The sequence below is a fragment of the Sorex araneus genome, chromosome 1 (genome assembly GCF_027595985.1).
Source record: "Sorex araneus isolate mSorAra2 chromosome 1, mSorAra2.pri, whole genome shotgun sequence".
Classification (NCBI taxonomy): Eukaryota; Metazoa; Chordata; class Mammalia; order Eulipotyphla; family Soricidae; genus Sorex; species Sorex araneus.
The window spans coordinates 35,215,728-35,233,944 of record NC_073302.1 but is presented as its reverse complement, the minus strand read 5'-3'; the positions used below and the strand labels follow the sequence as shown (position 1 = coordinate 35,233,944).

The window sequence follows — 18,217 nt, the reverse complement described above, 5'->3', positions numbered from 1 at the left end:
TGAGCAAGAGTCAGATCCCCAACTCCACGCTCTGGCTGGCTGTGTGGCCCTGGAGAAGCCACTCACCCTCTCTGATCTGCTCGCTCCTTTGCCAGAGCTGCAGAGGGCAATCCTGCCAGGGCCTTTTCCTTTGTCCTGTCCTCCTCTCCACCCCTCCGGCACCCACCGACGGCTCCAGATGCGAGCCAGGAACTTGGCCGTGACTGGGTCTCCTCCGGTACCTCACAGGCGAGCATTTTTGCCCCCAGCTGGGGCAGGAAGGGCTCATTCAGGTCAGCTGGCCCAGTGCCCTGCTCCAGGTGGAGAACCTGAGGCCCAGCGAGGGGGTGAAGGCTGCCCGCCTCCCAGATGAGGGTCCCGCGGTGGGGGAGTGCAGTGGGTTGTGACTCTGTCATCATCGTTACTTGGACAGACTACGTCCTCTGGGGCTGACGCAGGGAGGGCGACCCCCTGTCCCCTCAGGTTGAAAGGTGGCCTGGAGAGAGACTTCAGAGGGCTGAGCACACGCTCTGAGGGTCCCAGAACTGACCCCAGCACCTCCCAGTCCCCCAAGCACCCTCAAGAGTGATCCTGAGCCATGAGCCAGCAGGAGCCTGTCCCGAGCATTGCAGGGTGCGGCCAAAACAAAGAAGATAAAGTAAAAATAGAAACAGTGGGTCAGCCTGGGCTGGAGCCCTGAGCCCTGAGCACTGTCCCCTGAGCACTGCCAGATGTGGTCCCAGGACCACAGCAAAACAAAAGCCCCAGGAAAACTGGACCCCTCAACCTCACTGCCTTCGTTCACCGTACCCCAAACCCAAAGGCAGGAAACCGGGAAGACAACCCTATGCCAGGCCTGGGGCCATGCCTGTGTCTGTCCCGCTCTGTGACGACCACAAGGAGGGCCTGAAGGTGGCTCGGTGGCCTCAGACGCCCCTGGCACGGGCCCTCCGGAGCACATGGTACACAGGGCAGGGGGCTTGCCTTGCACGCAGCTGACCTAGGTTCAACCTCTGCTCTCCCGAGCCCCGGGGTGCAGCCCAAGAAACGGATAAGAACCACCGCCTCCCACACACGCAGGGGTGCGGGCCTGAGCTAAATTATCCAGGGTGGTGTGTGTACCGGGGTCATCCGGGTCACCCCCGCGAGGCGGGGGTGGAGGGTTGGATCCTTTGGGGTCCCTCTCCACTCTCAGCCCCCTCAAGCTGTCCCCCAGCATCTGAGCCACCTGCTTCCGCCTCCTGCTGGCTTCTGGTACCACACACCAGCCTGTGTCCCCGGCACAGCACCCCTCACCCCCAAAGTGCCGGGTGATCTCCCCAGATCCCAAACAGCGTTCTTCCTGTCACTCTTCTCGAGTAAGGCAGATGGAACACCCCTGCTGCCGAGGCCATGTGGGACTTGGGGTGGCAGAGGGACAGGCCAGAGCCAGGCAGGCCCCACGTCCGGCCTTGTGGGGAGGATCAGCCAGGTGGAGATTGCTCCGGGGGCTGGGGGACAGGCCTGGAGCTCGCCTGCGTCACCTCAGCCACCAGGACAAGTGAAAGCGCTGTACAAACGCAGTGGAGGTTGTTTGCAGAGACTTAGATTCCCCCTAGGAAAGCATTTGTGGTCTTACCCTGCCTTAGAGCTAGGTAAATAACTCCAGGGGCCCAGGGGAAACAGGATCAGCCTTGGCTGGAGGCGTTTTCCGTGGTTGGGGACAGCCTCCTTCCTACCTGTTGTAAGATCCCCAGAGTCAGGTGCTGTTCCCACCCAGTTCCTGTGCGAGGTCAAGGCCTGCACCTGGCTGACCGCAGCTCCCGGCAACCCCTGCTTCCAGAAAGTTGTAAGCACAGCACGTGTCTGGGGAGGCACCAAGCCCAGGCCGGCGACCAGCTTTCCCCGGGCGGGGAGGCGGCCAGAGGTGTCTGACTGCTGTCCTCTCGGTCAGCTGGTGAGCTCTAGGTGTGCCGCTGTCTCTCTGATAATTAGGTCTTCTCGTGGGTGGCTTTTACCTACTTTGCAAAGTAGGACACTCAACTCTGGGTTGTTTGGGGCTGGAGCGATAGCACAGCGGGTAGGGCGTTTGCCTTGCACGCGGCCGACCCGGGTTCGATTCCCAGCATCCCATATGGTCCCCTGAACACCACCAGGGGTGATTCCTGAGTGCAGAGCCAGGAGTGACCCCTGTGCATCGCCAGGTGTGACCCAAAAAGCAAAAAAAAAAAAAAAACTGGGCTGTGGCGTGAGACCACCCGGCTCTCCTCCCACTCAGGCTGTCCCCGGTGGTTCTTCTCGGTGTCCCCGATAGCCAGGGTGCTCTCACCCGGGGTGACCGGATTGCCTGTTGCAATTCACATTCTCGCCTCCCGCTCATGGTGCGCTCTGGATTTCTGCAGCGGGCGCAGTGAGGGCCTCTGTCTTTCCACGTCCTCGGAAGGGGGAGATGAGGTTGGGGACAGGTCCGCGTTAGGGACTCACTTGCTCCTTACAGGCAGGCCCCGGGGACCCCGGGGCAGAGTTCGCACCTGTGTGCAAAGCATGTGCTCAGTCCTTTGAGCTGTCTCCCGGCTCTCCATCATGGGGTTCAGCCACCCTGTTGCAGGTATTGAAAAAGGTTGCAGGGCAGGTAGCAGTAATACAGGCACTTGCCTCACATCCCGGGTTCGGTCCCTGGCACCCCAGATGGCTCCTAAGCACCACCAGAAGTAACCCCTGAACATCACTGTGTGTAGCCCCAAAACAGACTCCCCCCAAAAAAGGTTGAAACAATTGCCCTGGGCCAACCTCCACTCTTTGCCCTCAGGATACAGGGCTCTGAGAGGTCCAAGGCTCCCCCAAGCTCTCCCAGCCCAGGCCGGGGCCCTTTGCGGTGCCCCCCCCTCCCCCCCCCCCGCGCGCCCAGGTCTTGTGTCCTTCGTTTCCTTGACCTTAAAGATGTGTTTCCCACCCAAACTGCACCCAGCAGGGAGACGTGCGTTCACACGGTGCCGGCGACAAGCTCACCCAGAGGCAGAAAGTGGATTTAAACTAGTCAGTTGGAGTACGCCAAGAGCCGCAAGTAAAAGTTGGGACCATGTGTGAGTTCTGACACAGGAAGGTGAAACCAGCACAATCAGCCAAGGCCTGACAGCAGCTTTCCCTCGCTGCCGCGTCCGGTCCCCACCGGCTTCACTCCATTTCGAGTTCAAAATTTCAGGCTAGGACAACGCTTCTCCCCTGCCTCTCAGTGCTCCGTCTTCACCCAAAAATAAAATTGTCCTAGAAAGATAGGAGGGCTGCCCCTTTGACTCGCGTGGGAACAGTGCTCTTAAAAAAAAAAAGCAGTTGGTGGGCTGGAGAGAGAGCACAGTGGGTAGGGGGCTTGCCTTGCACACAGCTAGCCCAGGTTCAATCCCCAGTACCAAATACATATGGTCCTCTGAGCCTTGCCAGGAGTGATCCCTGAGCACAGAGCCAGGAGTAAGCCCTGCCACCACCAGGTGTGGCCAAAAAAAAAAAAAAAATAGAAAGCAATCTGTTCCGATACAAAGTAACTCAAGAAAACTCCAATTACTTGGAAAATGCTCGCACGCATACACACACACACACACACACACACACACACACACACACAGAGTAATGTGGTCAAGCTCTAGCCAAATCATAAAATGAGGCTTTGTTGTATATCAAAGCAGAAATCAATTTCATTAGGGAGCAGAGAACCAGAGATTTAATTTTGAGGGAATGCTCAGTCCTGTGGAAAGAGATTGTCAAGAAGCCGAGAATAAGCCCCCCCTCCCCCGCAAACCCCCCTCCCCCCCGCAGAGTTCAGATTCCTGCACTGCAGCAGCTTCTCCGCTTCTCCGTGTCGCTTCCCTCCCACAGCCAGCAGACTTTGACTTTTTGCTTGGTCTTGGGCCGGACCCAGCTCAGGGCTCACCCCTGGCTCTGCACTCGGGGATCACTCCTGGTGGGACTCGCAAGACCCTTTGTGGTGCTGGGATTGGAACCCGGCCCAGCTGCATGCAAGGCAAATGCCCTGAGCCTTGTGGTCTCTCTCCAGCCCGACCTTCTGCTTCACGATCTCCACCCATTCCCTTTTGGTTCTCGTTGGGGGAGAACCACACCTGGTGATGCTTAGGGGCTACTCTCCAGCAGTGCTCCAGGAACCCTGTGGTGCCAGGGATAGAACCAGGCTCCCTGCATGTAAAGCTTCACGCCATCCCATTGAGCACTGCTCCCCCACCCCCGCCACACACACACACACACACACACACACACACACACACACACAGCCCTTTTGGTGCTGGTCAGGAAGTTGATATTGGGGCCAGGGGCATGGCTTAAAGGGCATTGTGCACACTCTGCATGCCAGGCCCCAAGTTGGATCCCTAGCACCCCACGGTCATGCAAGCAACTCCAAGAGTGCCCCAGAGTGCAGCCAGGTGTGACCCAAACCCCTCTGTCTCCCCCCTCCAAAAAAAAAAAAGTTGGGTAGCTGGAGCAATAGTACAGTGGATAGGAAGTTTGCCTTGCATGCGAGCAACCCGGGTTCAGTCCCCTGAGCATCGCTAGGAGTAATTCCTTAGTGCAGAGCCAAGAGTAAGTCCTGAGCATCACCAGGCATGCTGCAAGGTCGTGCTGTTTGTGGCCCAGGACACTCACATGTTAATGAGATGCAAACTTTGGGGTCTGGGGAGGCCACCAAGACTAGAGATACACAGATAGAGTCCCAGGGCTGGACAGATGTAGCTGGGACACAGGGACTCTGGCCATCGTGGGCACAGAGAGAGGCCGCAGGTGGGGGTTGAGCAGTGGGGAGGACCAGGATGGGGGTGGATGGGCCGGGCGGCCTGCTTCTACGAAGGTCTTCTGCCTTCTGCTCTATGGCTTTGGGGGTGCTGGGGGCAGAGGGAGTGGCCGTGACCGGCAGTGGAACTTGAGCTACCGCAGGACACCTGTGCCCAGCCTTACCTCTGAAGATGGATCTCTAAAGCCTCATCTTTCTGCCCGGGGAATGTTATAATCCAGAACATCGCAGGCATTGAGTAGGGCCATCGGTGACCCATGGCCAGTCTGCCTGTGGGGAGGAGAAGAACCTCCCAGGTAGTACCAAAGGGTCAGGAGTTCACTCCAAGCTGTGCCAACCAGGCTGGCTGTTCCAAGGCAAGGGCCGTACCGTGCCAGAGGCCAGGAGGACTAGGGTGAGTGGCGCTGGGCTCAGGGCTGGCTGCAGGCTCGGGGCATGTCCCTAAGCTCTGTGCCATCTCCTCGGTCCTGGGCCAGTGTGGCTGAGCCGAGAGCCCACCCTGCATGGCTCCTGCCCCGTGCTCCGTCTGTTTCTGGACGCCCCTCCCTCTTTTGCTATTTGGGGAAATGGATCTCAGGAAAGCCAACATCCTGCTTGGGGCCCCCTGCTGCAGAGTGGGGCCAGATCCCGAGCCTGCAGGGGTGCTGGGGGACGGCGCTGCAGCCGGCTGCGTCTGGCCAGCCAGGGAGCACCAGCCCGCACGCCCCGCAGGATGGGCAGCATCAGGCTCGGGTTCCTGGGGTCCAGGGCAGGCAGTAAGGGCCACCCCGCCCTGTAAGCCGCTGCAGCTGCTGGCCAGCTCAGACCTCAGAGCCATCCTCCTGGCGGGGTGAACCAGAGGGAAACTGAGGCGCAGAGAGAAGCCCAGCTGAGAAGTGTTAGGGTGGGGGCTCGGACCCAGATCTGGGGGCACTCCGGGACCTAGGCTTACGGCCGTGCCTGTCCCTGAGTGTCGAGAGGCACCTGAGGTGGGTCCTCTCTCTCTCTCTCTCTCTCTCTCTCTCTCTCTCTCTCTCTCTCTCTCTCTCTCTCTCTCTCTCTCTCTCTCTCTCTCTCTCTCAGATCTCGAGTCTGCGCCCTCCTCACCCAGGAGGGGCCCCTGGTCTCACTGTCGGGTTTCCAGACGCCCTTTACTGAGAAAGTCAGCGTGACCCTCTCCCTGGCGGGCGCTGTCACCCAAGCTCCATTCTGGAACTTTCTTTGGCTGGTTCTGCTTTGTGGCCCCTCCACTGAGGAGCCGGACAGGCTGACTCAGGCCCCTACCCCTGTGGGCGTTATGCTCGCCCCTCGTGACCTCGGGGCAATGGGCAGGGGGATCTCTGGTGCCCTCTCCAAGGAGAATAATCCGAAGCAATGAATGAGGGAGGTGCGGGACTTAAACTCAGAGTTGGAGGCCGGGCAGAGAGTGCACTACACATGTCCCCTTGAGCCCCATCCCGTGCCCAACGCCCCCATGATATGGTCCCCGAGCACAGCCAGGCGTGGCCGGTTCCCTGGCTCCGAGCAGGCCCAGTTGCTGGCTGACTGGAGAGACAGGCTGAAGGACAGACAGAGTCCCTGTGTGCCGGGCACCTGCAGAGGGCCGAGAGAGGAGTGAGCCATGAGGCTGAGAAAGGTCACTTTTTTTATTATTTTATTGAATCACCGTGAGATAGTTACAAGCTTTCATGTCTGGGTTACAATCTCACAATGATCAAACACCCATCCCTCCACCAGTGCACATTCCCCACCACCAATATCCCCAGTATACCCCCCCTTTCCCACCCTCCCCCTGCCTCCATGGCAGACAGTATTCCCCATACTCTCTCTCTACTGTTGGGCATTATGGCTTGCAACACAGACACTGAGAGGTCATCATGTTTGGTCCATTATCTACTTTCGGCACTAATCTCTCATCCCAACTGATTCCTCCAGCCATCATTTTCTTAGTGATCCCTTTTCTATTCCACCTGCCTTCTCCCCTCTGCTCAAGACATATCCTGATCAAAATGACCAAAACCTTAAATTGAGACAAAATCCTGAAAGCAGCAAGATCAAAGAAAGAAATTGCCTATAAAGGAGCATCCTTAAGATTCACAGCCCAACCGACTTGTCTGAGAAAAGTCACTATTGAAGAGATGGGTCCGTGGGGCTGGAGCAAGAGCACAGTGGGTAGGGCGTTTGCCTTGCACACAGCCCACCTGGGTTCGATCCCTGGCATCCCATTTGCTCCCTTGAGCACCGCCAGGAGTAATTCCTAAGTGCAGCAGAGCCAGGAGTAATCCCTGAGTATCGCTGGTGTGACCCAAAAGGAAAAAAAAAAAAGGAGAGGCGGTTCCTGGTCAGAAGTTCTCGGGGCTCAGGGGAGCACCTTTCTGGACAGACCGGGTCCCCTCACCCCCACCCCAGTGCGCTGGGCTACAGACAGCGTGCAGGAAGGTGGCACCTCTGTGGGCACTTCGGGCCACCAGCGTCAGGTTGCCACGAGAACCCACGTGCTTGGGAGTCAGACAGATGCCAGCGCAGGTTCCTCCCCTCCGTGTCCTCCTCTCCCTGTCCATCAGCCCAGGCATATGTGGCCTCAGTGGGCTACGGGGGGTAGAAGGGGCTGCAAGGTATCAAGGGACACTTACATGCCGTGGCTCCGGGAGCCACGGGCCCGGCCTTCTGGGAGGGCCTGGAGGAGGACGGCGCCCCCTCCTGCCTTTCCTCGGAGATGGAGCGGAGGTGCCCCCCAGCCCCCCTCACCGAGTGCACTATGTGAGGTGGGGGGGGCACCCTGGCTCCCACCAGCCCAGCTCTCCTCCCAAAGGGCAATTTCCTTGCCTCCTCCCGCATAAATATTATATGCAAGTATTTTTTTAAGTCATTTTATCATGAAAAGAAGCGATTTAACATAACTATTACCCGGGAATCTTCATGAAATATGCATCAAGCAATTAGGTCTGGAAGAGAGAGGTGAGGCCTCCCCGCACCCTGCCCGGCCCCACAGCTGCGGGCTGAGTGATGTTTTATTAAAGCCCGTGATTACGAGCCGGGGAGGGCCTGTCATTAGACCCCGAGCGCGTGCACGCACGCCCGCACTGGGCACGTTTGGTGACGAGGGGGTGCTTTTTGTGATGATAATGAGGGGACGTGTGTGCACCGCAGCCCCCAGCAGTCGTACAGAACGCGTGAACACAGGTCACCCGCCAGAGACACGCCTCACTGTGATTTGTCTCACAAGACCCCCGATCAAAGGAGATGCAGGAGCGAGCAAGGCAGGCAGGCAGGCAGGCACTCTCGGCTCACAGCCCCCTCCCCTCCCTCTCTCCGCATGGACGCGGTGAGTGATGAGGGTGTGGGCCAGGCCCCCGGGTTCCGTGGCAGCTTGTGGCGCATCTTGCCGTGTCTTCGCCCAGAGTCTCGCTTGGCTTTCTCGGAGCTCACTCTCCTCCCATATCCCCCTGGCCGGAGAGCAGAGTCTTTCCCAGGTATCTGGCTCCTTGGGATCCTGGGGCTGACCAGGGTCCGAGAGTACAGTGAGTCTGGGTGGCAGGGGCAGGGGGGAAGGAAGGGTCAGCAGGTGACGCCGAGCCTGTCCCTTCCAGGCCCCCGTGGCTGGAGCCGCCATTCCTGACCGCCCTCCTGACACCATGGGTCTGGCCAGGGAGACGAGGCTCACTCGGGTCACAGTCCCTTGCTGGGGTTCTAGTGCTTCCCGCCTGCAGCGCTGTCCGGAGGAGGGGGCAGGGCCAAGTCAGGCCTCTCCTGGCCTGGGGTCACGTGGGAGGGAAGAAAGAAGCCCCAGGCTGGCTAGGGACTGGGGTCTGGGGCTAGCCACCCCGCCGGAACCCACTGCCCAGCGCGGCTCACGGCAGAATGTGACTCCCGAGGGCAGCAGGGAAAGGGCGGCACCCAAGCCCCCAGGCCGCTTCCTAAGGGAGCCCTCAAGAAGGAGGCACAGCACGACAGGTAGAGCCTGCAGGGCCTCCCGTGTGAGGGCCGGAGCACGGGCCTCTCGCACTGCCCATACTCCATCCATCTGGCCCAGATGGGTCGGAACCCTCCGAGCCTCCGGGGGGAACACTCGGAAAGCCGGTGTCAGGCGGGACTTCTGGGAGGCGCCAGGGGCTGCCCCCTCCTCCCCCCCCCCCCCCCGCTGGCGCCACACCCGGTGGCCCTTGGGGACAGGATGCCCACGGGGCTCACTGCTTCCTCCTGAGAGCTTCCAGACCCCAAAGAGAAACTCCTCGAAATCTGCTGGAAACTGAGATCAGAAACACATGTGTCCCCACCTCATCCCCCACCCTCCCCCGCCACCGCTGCCCCTTCCCGCCAGGGTGTTGGGCCCCAGCTGGGCTCGTGGCACGACCCCCCCTCCCCGGGAGCATCCTGAGGCTGCTGACACCCCAGCTCACAGCCCCGTTTGTCTCGTGGGCAGGGCAGCCCCCAGGTTCTCCACGCGTGTTGGGGAGGACGCGGGGTTGTATCGTCATGTGCCCGTCCTCCTTTTCCCCTTGGCCCTCTCAGCACAGCTGTGACCGCCCCCCCCACACACACACACAGCCCTGCCCGCGTGCCCCCTGTTCCACTGCCAGGGCCGGCGCCTCTCCTGCCGAATGACCCCTCACGGAGGAGCAGAGCTTGCCACGGGCTCTGTAATTAGAACATTGTCAGCCCTTAAAAAAAAAAAAAGCTTGATTTAAATTTCACTTCTTTACCGGAATTATTCTCTCTCGGAGCCTAATTGCTCTCCAAACGATTTCCTTTAAGCCGAGGGTGACATCTCTAAATACATTCTTAGGCGCAGATGTATTGCTCCACGCCTGCACTTCATTAGACCGAGGGGGCTCTGCCCAGTGCGAGGTGGTCCTGGAGTCCAGACCAGCAAAGTGGGGGTGGGGAGGCCTGGCCTGGCTGGGGGGGGCTGGACCGGCCCATGAGGCCCAGCTTTAGGGAGGCCCCAGGGTTCCAGGGGGCTGCAGGCGGCCTGCAGACGGAAACACGAGGTGGAGGGGATGGAGGGGGCCAGGCCAGGGCATCTCCCCCGAGCATGGGAGGATAAGGTCCGGCGTCTCCACAGCACTGGGCAGGAGAGGGGGTGGGCCGGGGGCAGGGGGTCTGCTGGGCCCAGCTGGGCGGGCTGAGCCCCATGCCTCAAGCAGGTGCTGCAGGCCGTCTGCGAGGGTTGCTGGGGGACAGGGCTCTGCCCCGTCATCCAGGGATGGTGACCACGGAGGCCCCCAGGGAATCGGAAGGCTGCGGGAGGCTGTGCTGACAGCAAGTGTGCTGAGGGTGGAAGGCGCGTCTGCCCGTGAGCGAGCCGGGAGCGGGTCCTGCAGGGAGACCCTCAGGCCGGGCCATAGGGGAGGCAGAGGAGAGCTGCTTGGGACAGCTGGGGGAGACCGGCCCCGCTACAACGCTGCCAGGGAGGCAGGGGATCACATACAGCCCCTTTCCTGTGGACAGTCGCATTAATTTGGAAGAGGGGGGACGTCTCTTGGGCACCCTGCACTCTGCTTCCTCATGGGCAGTCTGGACCCGGTGACCCCGGCCCTCCCCACACGGGGGACAAACATACTTGGTGTCTGTCCAGCAAAGCTCCACAACTGGCGTTACTCGGGGAATGCTCCTGGTTCTACACTCAGGGAATTACTCCTGGCAGTGCTCGGGGGACCACATGGGATGCTGGGGATTAAACCCAGGTTGACTGAATGCAAGGCAAATGCCCTCCGTGCTTACTGTTGCTCCAGCCCCAAGGTTGGTTTTTAGGGTGTTTTTTTTTTGTTTAGATTTTTGGGGGGTATAGGGGAGGGTTTCCCCCACAAAGCTGCCTGTTTGCTGGTCCTGGCTGGAAGAAATGCACCTCGTGGCCACTTCAGGGCTGGACTCTCTTTGGTCCCAGACAGCAGAATCTTTAGACCTTAGCAGGAAGTTGGCGAACCCTGGACGGAGGGCTGCCTGTGAGTGCTCCAGGGGTTCAGAGCACCAGCTGTTGTCCAGCTTCCTGCGTCACGGGTGTGTGTGTGTGTGTGTGTGTGGGAGGGGGGATGGTGTGCTATGTCCCATGTGGCTTGGGACCGGACGTTCATCACCTCTGTTCTGTCCACAGGAGCAACCAGGGCTTCATGCACATGAAACTGGCCAAAACCAAAGAGAAATACGTTCTGGGTCAGAACAGCCCCCCGTTCGACAGCGTGCCGGAAGTCATCCACTACTACACCACCAGGAAGCTCCCCATCAAAGGAGCCGAGCACTTGTCCCTCCTCTACCCGGTGGCCGTGCGGACCCTGTGAGCCCACCGGCCCCGTCCACTTCGTGTCGTGCGCACGGTAGCAGCACGCCACCGCATGTCTCTAGAATGCTGTCGCCACTTCCGGGAGGGGGGCCAAGGGGCGGACGTGGGGCAAAGGAGCTGGAGTCGGTCTGGATCGGACACCGGAGACCCCAGGGACCAGCTACTCACCACCCACCCGCTCCCACCCCTTCCTTGAGTTCCTGTGAATTAAAATATTTGCAAATCCAAAGAGATGCCTTGCCACCTGAACAAAGGCTGCAGCTCCTGGGGCCGGGCGCCGGCCGGCGGGGCAGGGCTGGGCCCAGCAGATGCCCTGGTGGAGTCTCCTTGCTCTCCGGCCTTGGGGAATCCACACCTATGTGTGTTTTTCCCACCAGCCCCACCCCCACCCCGCCCCCCTGGAGCTGGGAGCTTGAAGGGGTGCCTGAGGAGCCCCTGTGAGGTGCGAGAGACATGCCCTCCCCACCCCATTGCCACGAGCCAGCCCACGGATCCACTTTGACTCACTCAAGCGTAATCATTAGACCATCAAGGAATCATTGTGCCGTCCAAACAAGGATTCAATTATTTATGAATAGGGTGTGTAAATAAAATAGTCATTTAATATATATATCTATATATATACACATTCTTCTCCCTTTGTTTTCTATACCACGGCGGGAATGGGGGCGGGGTGGGGGCGGGGGCGGGGGGCAACATCACCTGCTGGTTTCATTCCCAGAGCAGCACCCAGAAGGGTGCAGGAGCGTCCACACCCGTGGCTGAAGCACTGCACGAAGCCTTCCCGGAGGCGGCCCCCAGCCGTCCAGAAGAGGCCCTGGCCCCACTCCCCGCTCGGAGCCTAGGATCAGACTCTGTGGTCGGGGGTGCTCTGGGTCCACAAGGCCTTATTGTCACCCTGCACCCAGGGGAGAGCTCCGGTCACCCACACTCACTCTCCATCTGAGCCCAAACATGGCAGCAGGCACTGACAGACCTTGAGGTGCTGGGTTTATTTCCCCTTCCCCCGGTGATCCCTAAAGCAGATTGTCCTGTGCTGGTGTGGGTGCTTGAGAATTGTATGAGAGATTTGCTTACAAAACTCATTGGGATGAAAGTTGATTGTACAGAAAAGATTAATGGTTCCTGGTCCCTCTTCAGGTGCCCAAGGCCTTTCCTTTACCTGTGAACGATGACCAGGTCCTGTCCCTTCATTGCCCAGTTATCCCTTGGGTGCCTTCCCGCTCTCCTGTGTGTGTGTGATCCCCATGCCGTCACTGGGCCTCCTGCTGTGCCCCAGCAGTTCCTGTCGCCTGGTCTCAGTTTCCTACTCTCCGGCCACAGTCACGTGTACGTGAGTGAGGGTCCATGCCCAGCACCTGATCCCCTCCTGGGCGTCCAAGCCCTGCCTGAGTTCTGCCCCTGTCTGGCCCCGAGATGCCCACCTGTACCTTCCAGGCTCGCGCAGCCCTACCTGACCTGGGGGTCCCGTAAGAGAGAGGTGGGGCCAGAGGAGGAGTTTTCTGAAAAGAGAGAAGAGAGAGGGGCTTCCTGTTACCTGTAGCCAAAATCTCACCCCAGCCATCCCATTCTGCCTTCTGATTCGCTGCCTGTTCCATGGGCGGGGAGGTTTCAAGTGACCTGGCGCTGCTCCGTACCTCAGCTCCTGCTGTATCCCCACCGGTCACCACACTGCGGTCATAGATGGAAAGGTTGGGGGCCTGAGCGATAACGCTACAGCAGGGAGGGCGTTTGCCTTGCGTGGGCAGCCTGGGTTAAATCCCCAGCATCCATATGGTCCCCTGAGCACTGCCATAGGAGTAATTCCTGAGTGCAGAGCCAGGAGTAAATCCTGAGCATCACCAGGTGTGACCAAAAAATTTTTTTTTCTTTTTGGGTCACACCTGGCGGTGCACAGGGGTCACTCCTGGCTTTGCACTCAGGAATCACTCCTGGCGGTGCTCAGGGGACCATATGGGATGCTGGGAATCGAACCCAGGTCGGCCGCGTGCAAAGCAAACGCCCTACCTGCTGTATTATCACTCCAGCCCCGTGACCCAAAATTTAAGAAAAAAAAAGCTGGAGAGGCCAGAGAGCTAGGAGAGAGGATAAGGCTGTTCTCTCCTAACCTACACAGTCCAAATCCTGCTCGTAGCCTTCCATTCAGCCCAGCCAAGTCGCATCCCATAAGGTTCCATCCCATAAGGAGCACCACATAAGGTCCCCGAAGTATCACTTAAGAGGACTCACGGTAATAACCCTAGCACTCACCCTCTCATTCTCCCGTTCTGTCTCAGTCTAACCCTAGCCCAAAAGTGCACCTAGCCTGAGCTGCAGATCCAGTCCTCATCATAACCCTAGCCCTAGGCCTAGGCCAACTTAAAACCCTAATGCTCATCCTCACCCTCACCTGAACCCTAAATTTATCCCTAACACTAGCCCAGCTATAGCCCTAGTCCTCCTCTAACTCTCAGAAATCAGCAGCCTTGGAAGATGCTTCAAGCCTTAACCCAAAACCAAACCCTAAACGTAAGCCCGACCCTCTCACTCTTACCCTCAGCTTCATCCTCATTCGACCCCTACAGCTAGCCGGAGCCCGAGTCCAGACCTGGCATTTCCCTAACCCTAACCCTCCCTATAACTCTAAACCTAGTGGTAACTAACCCTAACCATAACTAACCCTTAACTCTCAATACTAGTAGCCTCAAACAGTGTTCTCGGTCTCAGACACAACCATGACACTAACCCTGAACCCTAGCACTAAACCCTAGCACTAACCCTAACCCTAGCACTAAGAGCTCCCCTCACACTAGCCTAAACCATCACCTTATCTTTACTGCTCTCTCACCCTCATCCTAGCCCTAATCCTAGCTGCTACCGTGTCCTGAACGAAACCTCCCAACTGCCCTTTCATTCTCGACATGCACTGTAGCCAAACCTACACCCTAATCCTCACTTGAACCCCAATCCTCACCTAGCGTTCGCCTAAACCCTCCAAATCACTATAAATGTAACATTGCTCTTCATCCTAATTTTCAGTCTCCATTTATACCAGAGCCCAGCCTGAACCCTAACCCTCGCCCGACCCTAACTCACCCTCATGCTCACCTTAACCCTAGCCTTAAGTGTAATCCTGATTCTAGCCCCAGCCTGACCTGACCCTCACCCTCACTCTCACTCTCATCTCAGGTCTCAAAGTTGTGGTTCCCACAGACTTGGGTTCTGTGGACTGCAGCTACTGCCAATTTCTGGCACTTTCTCCAAGTGCACCTTTCCCTGGCGGCCCAGCCAGTTTCCGTAGATTGGAAGGTGGGGGATGGGGACCCCAGGAGGACGGTTTGAGTCTGCCCGTCTGGGGTATTTGGAAGGTTCTGAGAACTCCTCATGGCTCCGACTTGAGTTACAGAGAGGGCTGGCGTGGTGCCCGGTTGTACCATACCTGAGGATTTCAGGGGGTTGTGGCTAAAGCCGTTTCCTTGGCAACCAAGGTCCTCTCTTTTTGATGCGCTTCAAGCCTCACACACAGCTGTCAGTCGTCTCGAGGCCGTCTCCAAAGACATACCCTGAGCCTTTCACCTCTTCTGGCATTTTCCTCAGATTTCCTCAGTGTCCTTTGAGGGGGCCTAGTCCCAGGGTTTCTTTGTTCTGTGTGTGAATGAGAAGACGAGTGAGGCGTTATTTGTCCAAACAGAAGTACCAAAGAGTCCGGATCCACAGGGTCCAGTCATACCTCAGGAAAGCGGAGGCAGCCCGTTGGCCCAGGGACTCCTCTCCCATAAGCAGGCCCTGGGGTGGCTGCAGGGTCCCGGGTGCGAGAGCTGACCCTGCCCAGTAGGTCCTGTCCTCAGAAAAGGCTGGGTCCCCTGATCTGAGGATTGCCAGGCAGCTCTGCCTTTGCTCTTTATTTGTTTGGTTATTGTTGGGGGGAATCACACCCAGTGATGCTTGTGGCTTCCTTCCAGCTCTGCACTCAGGAATTACTCCTGGCTGTGCCCCGGAGGACCATACAGGAGGCCGGAGATTGAACTCAGGTCAGACACATGCAAGGCAAACTACCCTACCTGCCGTATTATCACTCTGGGCCCCGCCTGTGCTCTTTGAACGTGTTGACTCCAGCATGTACCACCGGTGGCTCACACTTGCCTGCAGCTTTACCAGTGTAGATGGCAGCGCCAGCATCTCACGTCTCCAGGGACCCCTGCACCCTTCCTTCATCTTGCTGAGGTTTCCCTTGCCGAGCAGCCTCTGGTCCTAGAGATGCGGCCGGCGAAGGAGCCCCCTTCCAGGCCAGGAGCTGCTGACAGCCACTCCCCGTCAGTGTGTGAACCTCTCCGTCTCCTCCCTCTAATTGTGACTGTCCCCCTGCTAGCGTGTGTCCATGTTTCCTTGGACATCGAACAATCCAAACAGCTTTTCCCTTTCAGAGCCCTCATTCAGGTTACTGGCGATGCTTTGAGCTTTGTTTGGGCTTTTTTTTTTCCCCCCTTTTTCTTTTTCTTTTTTTTTTTTTCATCTGCTGCCAATTAACGGGGGGAAAATTGAGCTGGATTTCTTTGAGGGGGAAAAAAAGAGAGAAAGAGAGAGAAAAGCTCGAACGCAGTATCTCGCCTCAGCATTTTGTCTCAGAACGTAACCTCCGGGGCACTCCCGGGCTGCTGCTCAGAAACACAGGCCTGTTTCATTTTTTTTGTTGTTGTTGTTTTGTTTTGTTTTTTCCTTTCTTTCCCCCAGGTGCCGGCTTCATTATCGCCCACAATGGCCGGGCCACTTCAGCAGCTCAGTCCCTGAGCTCCGGCACTCAAGGCCCTTCCTGGCAGCCCCTCCAAAGGAGAGGGCGTCTGCGGGAAGAAAGGAGTCTTTGTGGAGAGAGGGGTCCCACTTGTGTGTGTGGGGGGGGAGCCGGGAGTCCCCTACCAGAGGTGTCCTCCCATGCTGATGGCCTCTGGGGAGAAAGATGTGCAGAGCGGGGAGGCGGGGGGGCGGTGTGGATGGCGGCTGGGCTGGCGCCAGGAGAGGGAGAGCTGGACGCAGCTCCAGCCGTGGCCGCCCGTCCCCGGGGCCAGCCCTTGGCCCTACACTCTGCTCTCGTGGCCTCACAGGCCCAGAGATGCTCTTCTCTGACCTGTGGCCCCCAGCACTTAGCCTGAGCATCCCAAAGTCATTCATGTCACTTGACCGAGTGGGGACAGATGGCCGGGCCGGGGGATGGTGCTCACAGAAGGCTGGCAGATGGGTGGGCTGCCTTGGTGGGGGGGCAGGACTGTGAGTACCCTTGAAGAGTCTTGGCTGGCCCGGGGAGCCGTGCGGGGTTCCCTGCTTCCAACAGAACTGTCCGTGCAGGAGACTCCGGGCTACCGGGGGGTGGGGGGACCCTGGGAGCAGGGCAGAGGGTGGGGATACAGAGGCGTCCAGTCTCAGCTTCTGCATCACAGAGACTCCTGCACACCACCCCTGAGCCTGAAGTGTCCATCAGGTTCCAATTGCCCCTTCAAGATTGAGCAATGTGGGGCTGGATCGATAGGACAGCGGGGAGGCCTTTGCCTTCCATGTGACCCATCAGGGTTCCCGTCCCGGCATCCCCGCTGATCCCCCAGCACTGCCGGGAGTAATTCCTGAGTGCAGAGTCAAGAGTAACCCTTAAGGGGGCTGGAGTGATAGCACAGCGGGTAGGGTGTTTGCCTTGCACGCCGCTGACCCGGGTTTGATTCCCAGCATCCCATATGGTCCCCCAAGCACCGCCAGGAGTAATTCCTGAGCCAGGAGTAACCCCTGTGCATCACCAGGTGTGACCTAAAAAGCTAAAAAATAAATAAAAAGAGTAACCCCTGAGTAACCCCAAGTGTGACACCCCTCCAAAGAATAGATTGAGCAATGTCTCCATAGACATAGAAATATCAATGTTATTTTATGTGAAATATATATTTATGTATATTTGATCTTGTTCTTTTGTTTTGTGGCCACACCTCTCCGCGTTCAGGGCTTACTCCTGGCTCTCAGCTTAGGGATCACACCAGGGCTGGCTGCATGCAAGGCAGGCACCTCACTCACTGTACTATCTGGACCAGCTTTGTTTTTTGTTTTGTTTTGCCACATCCAGTGATGCCCAGGGCTTACTCCTGCTCTGGGATCACTCCTGAAGGGCCTCTGGGACCATATAAGATGCCACGGATCAAACCCACATCAGCCACGTGCAAGTCAAGCACTTTTTACCTACTGTACTTTTGCTCCCATCCCAGTGAGTTTGTTTGTTTGTTAGTTTTGGGGCCACACCCAGCAATGCTCAGGGTTACTCCTGGCTCTGCACTCTGGAAGTACTTCTGTTGGTGCTCAGGGGACCCTGTGGAGTTCTGGGGATCTAACCCGGGTCAACCATGTGCAAGGCAAATGCTCTACCCGCTGTGCTATTGCTCCAGCCTTTCAGTAACATTTTTATGTGAAGCTCTTTACATTGAGGGTCTGGAAGTCTTGCACCAGTGACAGACATACATCTGCTGCCTCTGTCTGTCTCTGTCTGTCTGTCTCTCTGTCTCTCTCTCTCTCTCTTTTTGCGGCCACACCCAGTGATTCTCAGGGCTTGCTCCTGGCTCTGAACTCAGGAAGTTTTCCTAGCAGTGCTTGGGGGACCCTGTGGGTTGCCGGGAATCGAGCCTGGGTTCGCTACATGTGAGGCAAACGCCCTACCCACTATATTATCTCTCCTGCGACCTGCCTTTCTGATCCAACCCTGTGCCCCAGGAATCTGTTGCCTTCTGCTGCCAGCATCTGCGGTTCAGCCATCATTCCCCAAAGGAGGATTGCTTTCAGGTGAAATAAAAAAAGGAAACTTCTTGCTTCCTAGTTATGAAGAGGAGAAAGTCCTAATTAGTTCATTAAGTGGAAACAAATGAATTTGTTCAGCAAACATTTGTGGAGTGCCCACTGGCTCTCAGGGCTGGTGGATACTGAGGAGGGGGCCCACCCTCTGCCCTAAGGAAGCTTCCAGTGTGAGGTAAAACCAACCTTGTGACCTTCCGAGGGGAGGGGAGGGAGGCAGGCACTGTGGGCTGTCAGCTGAGGGGGAACAACCTGCCTGCAGCTGACGGGAATGGTTGGGCCGAGGGGTGCGGGCAGGGAAAGTGGGGGTCCAGTGTGGGATTGCCAACCTCCCGGGCCCCAGATGGGGCTGGAGGAGCGCCTGGCTCTCCAGATGGAAGGCTTCCTCGGTCTCCCTGAAGACTGGCAGATGA

General features: G+C 57.9%; 1 protein-coding gene across 1 annotated transcript in view; it reads left to right on the top strand.

Moving 5' to 3' along the window:
* SHB (SH2 domain containing adaptor protein B) overlaps positions 1 to 11,630 on the top strand; it is a 107,136-nt gene extending 95,506 nt beyond the window's left edge. The window contains exon 6 of the mRNA XM_012934906.2: positions 10,827 to 11,630. Within this exon, the coding sequence (XP_012790360.2) occupies positions 10,827 to 11,010 (184 nt within the window). The 3' untranslated portion in view covers positions 11,011 to 11,630. The remainder of the gene's footprint in view (positions 1 to 10,826) is intronic.
* The last annotated feature ends 6,587 nt before the right edge of the window (positions 11,631 to 18,217 follow it).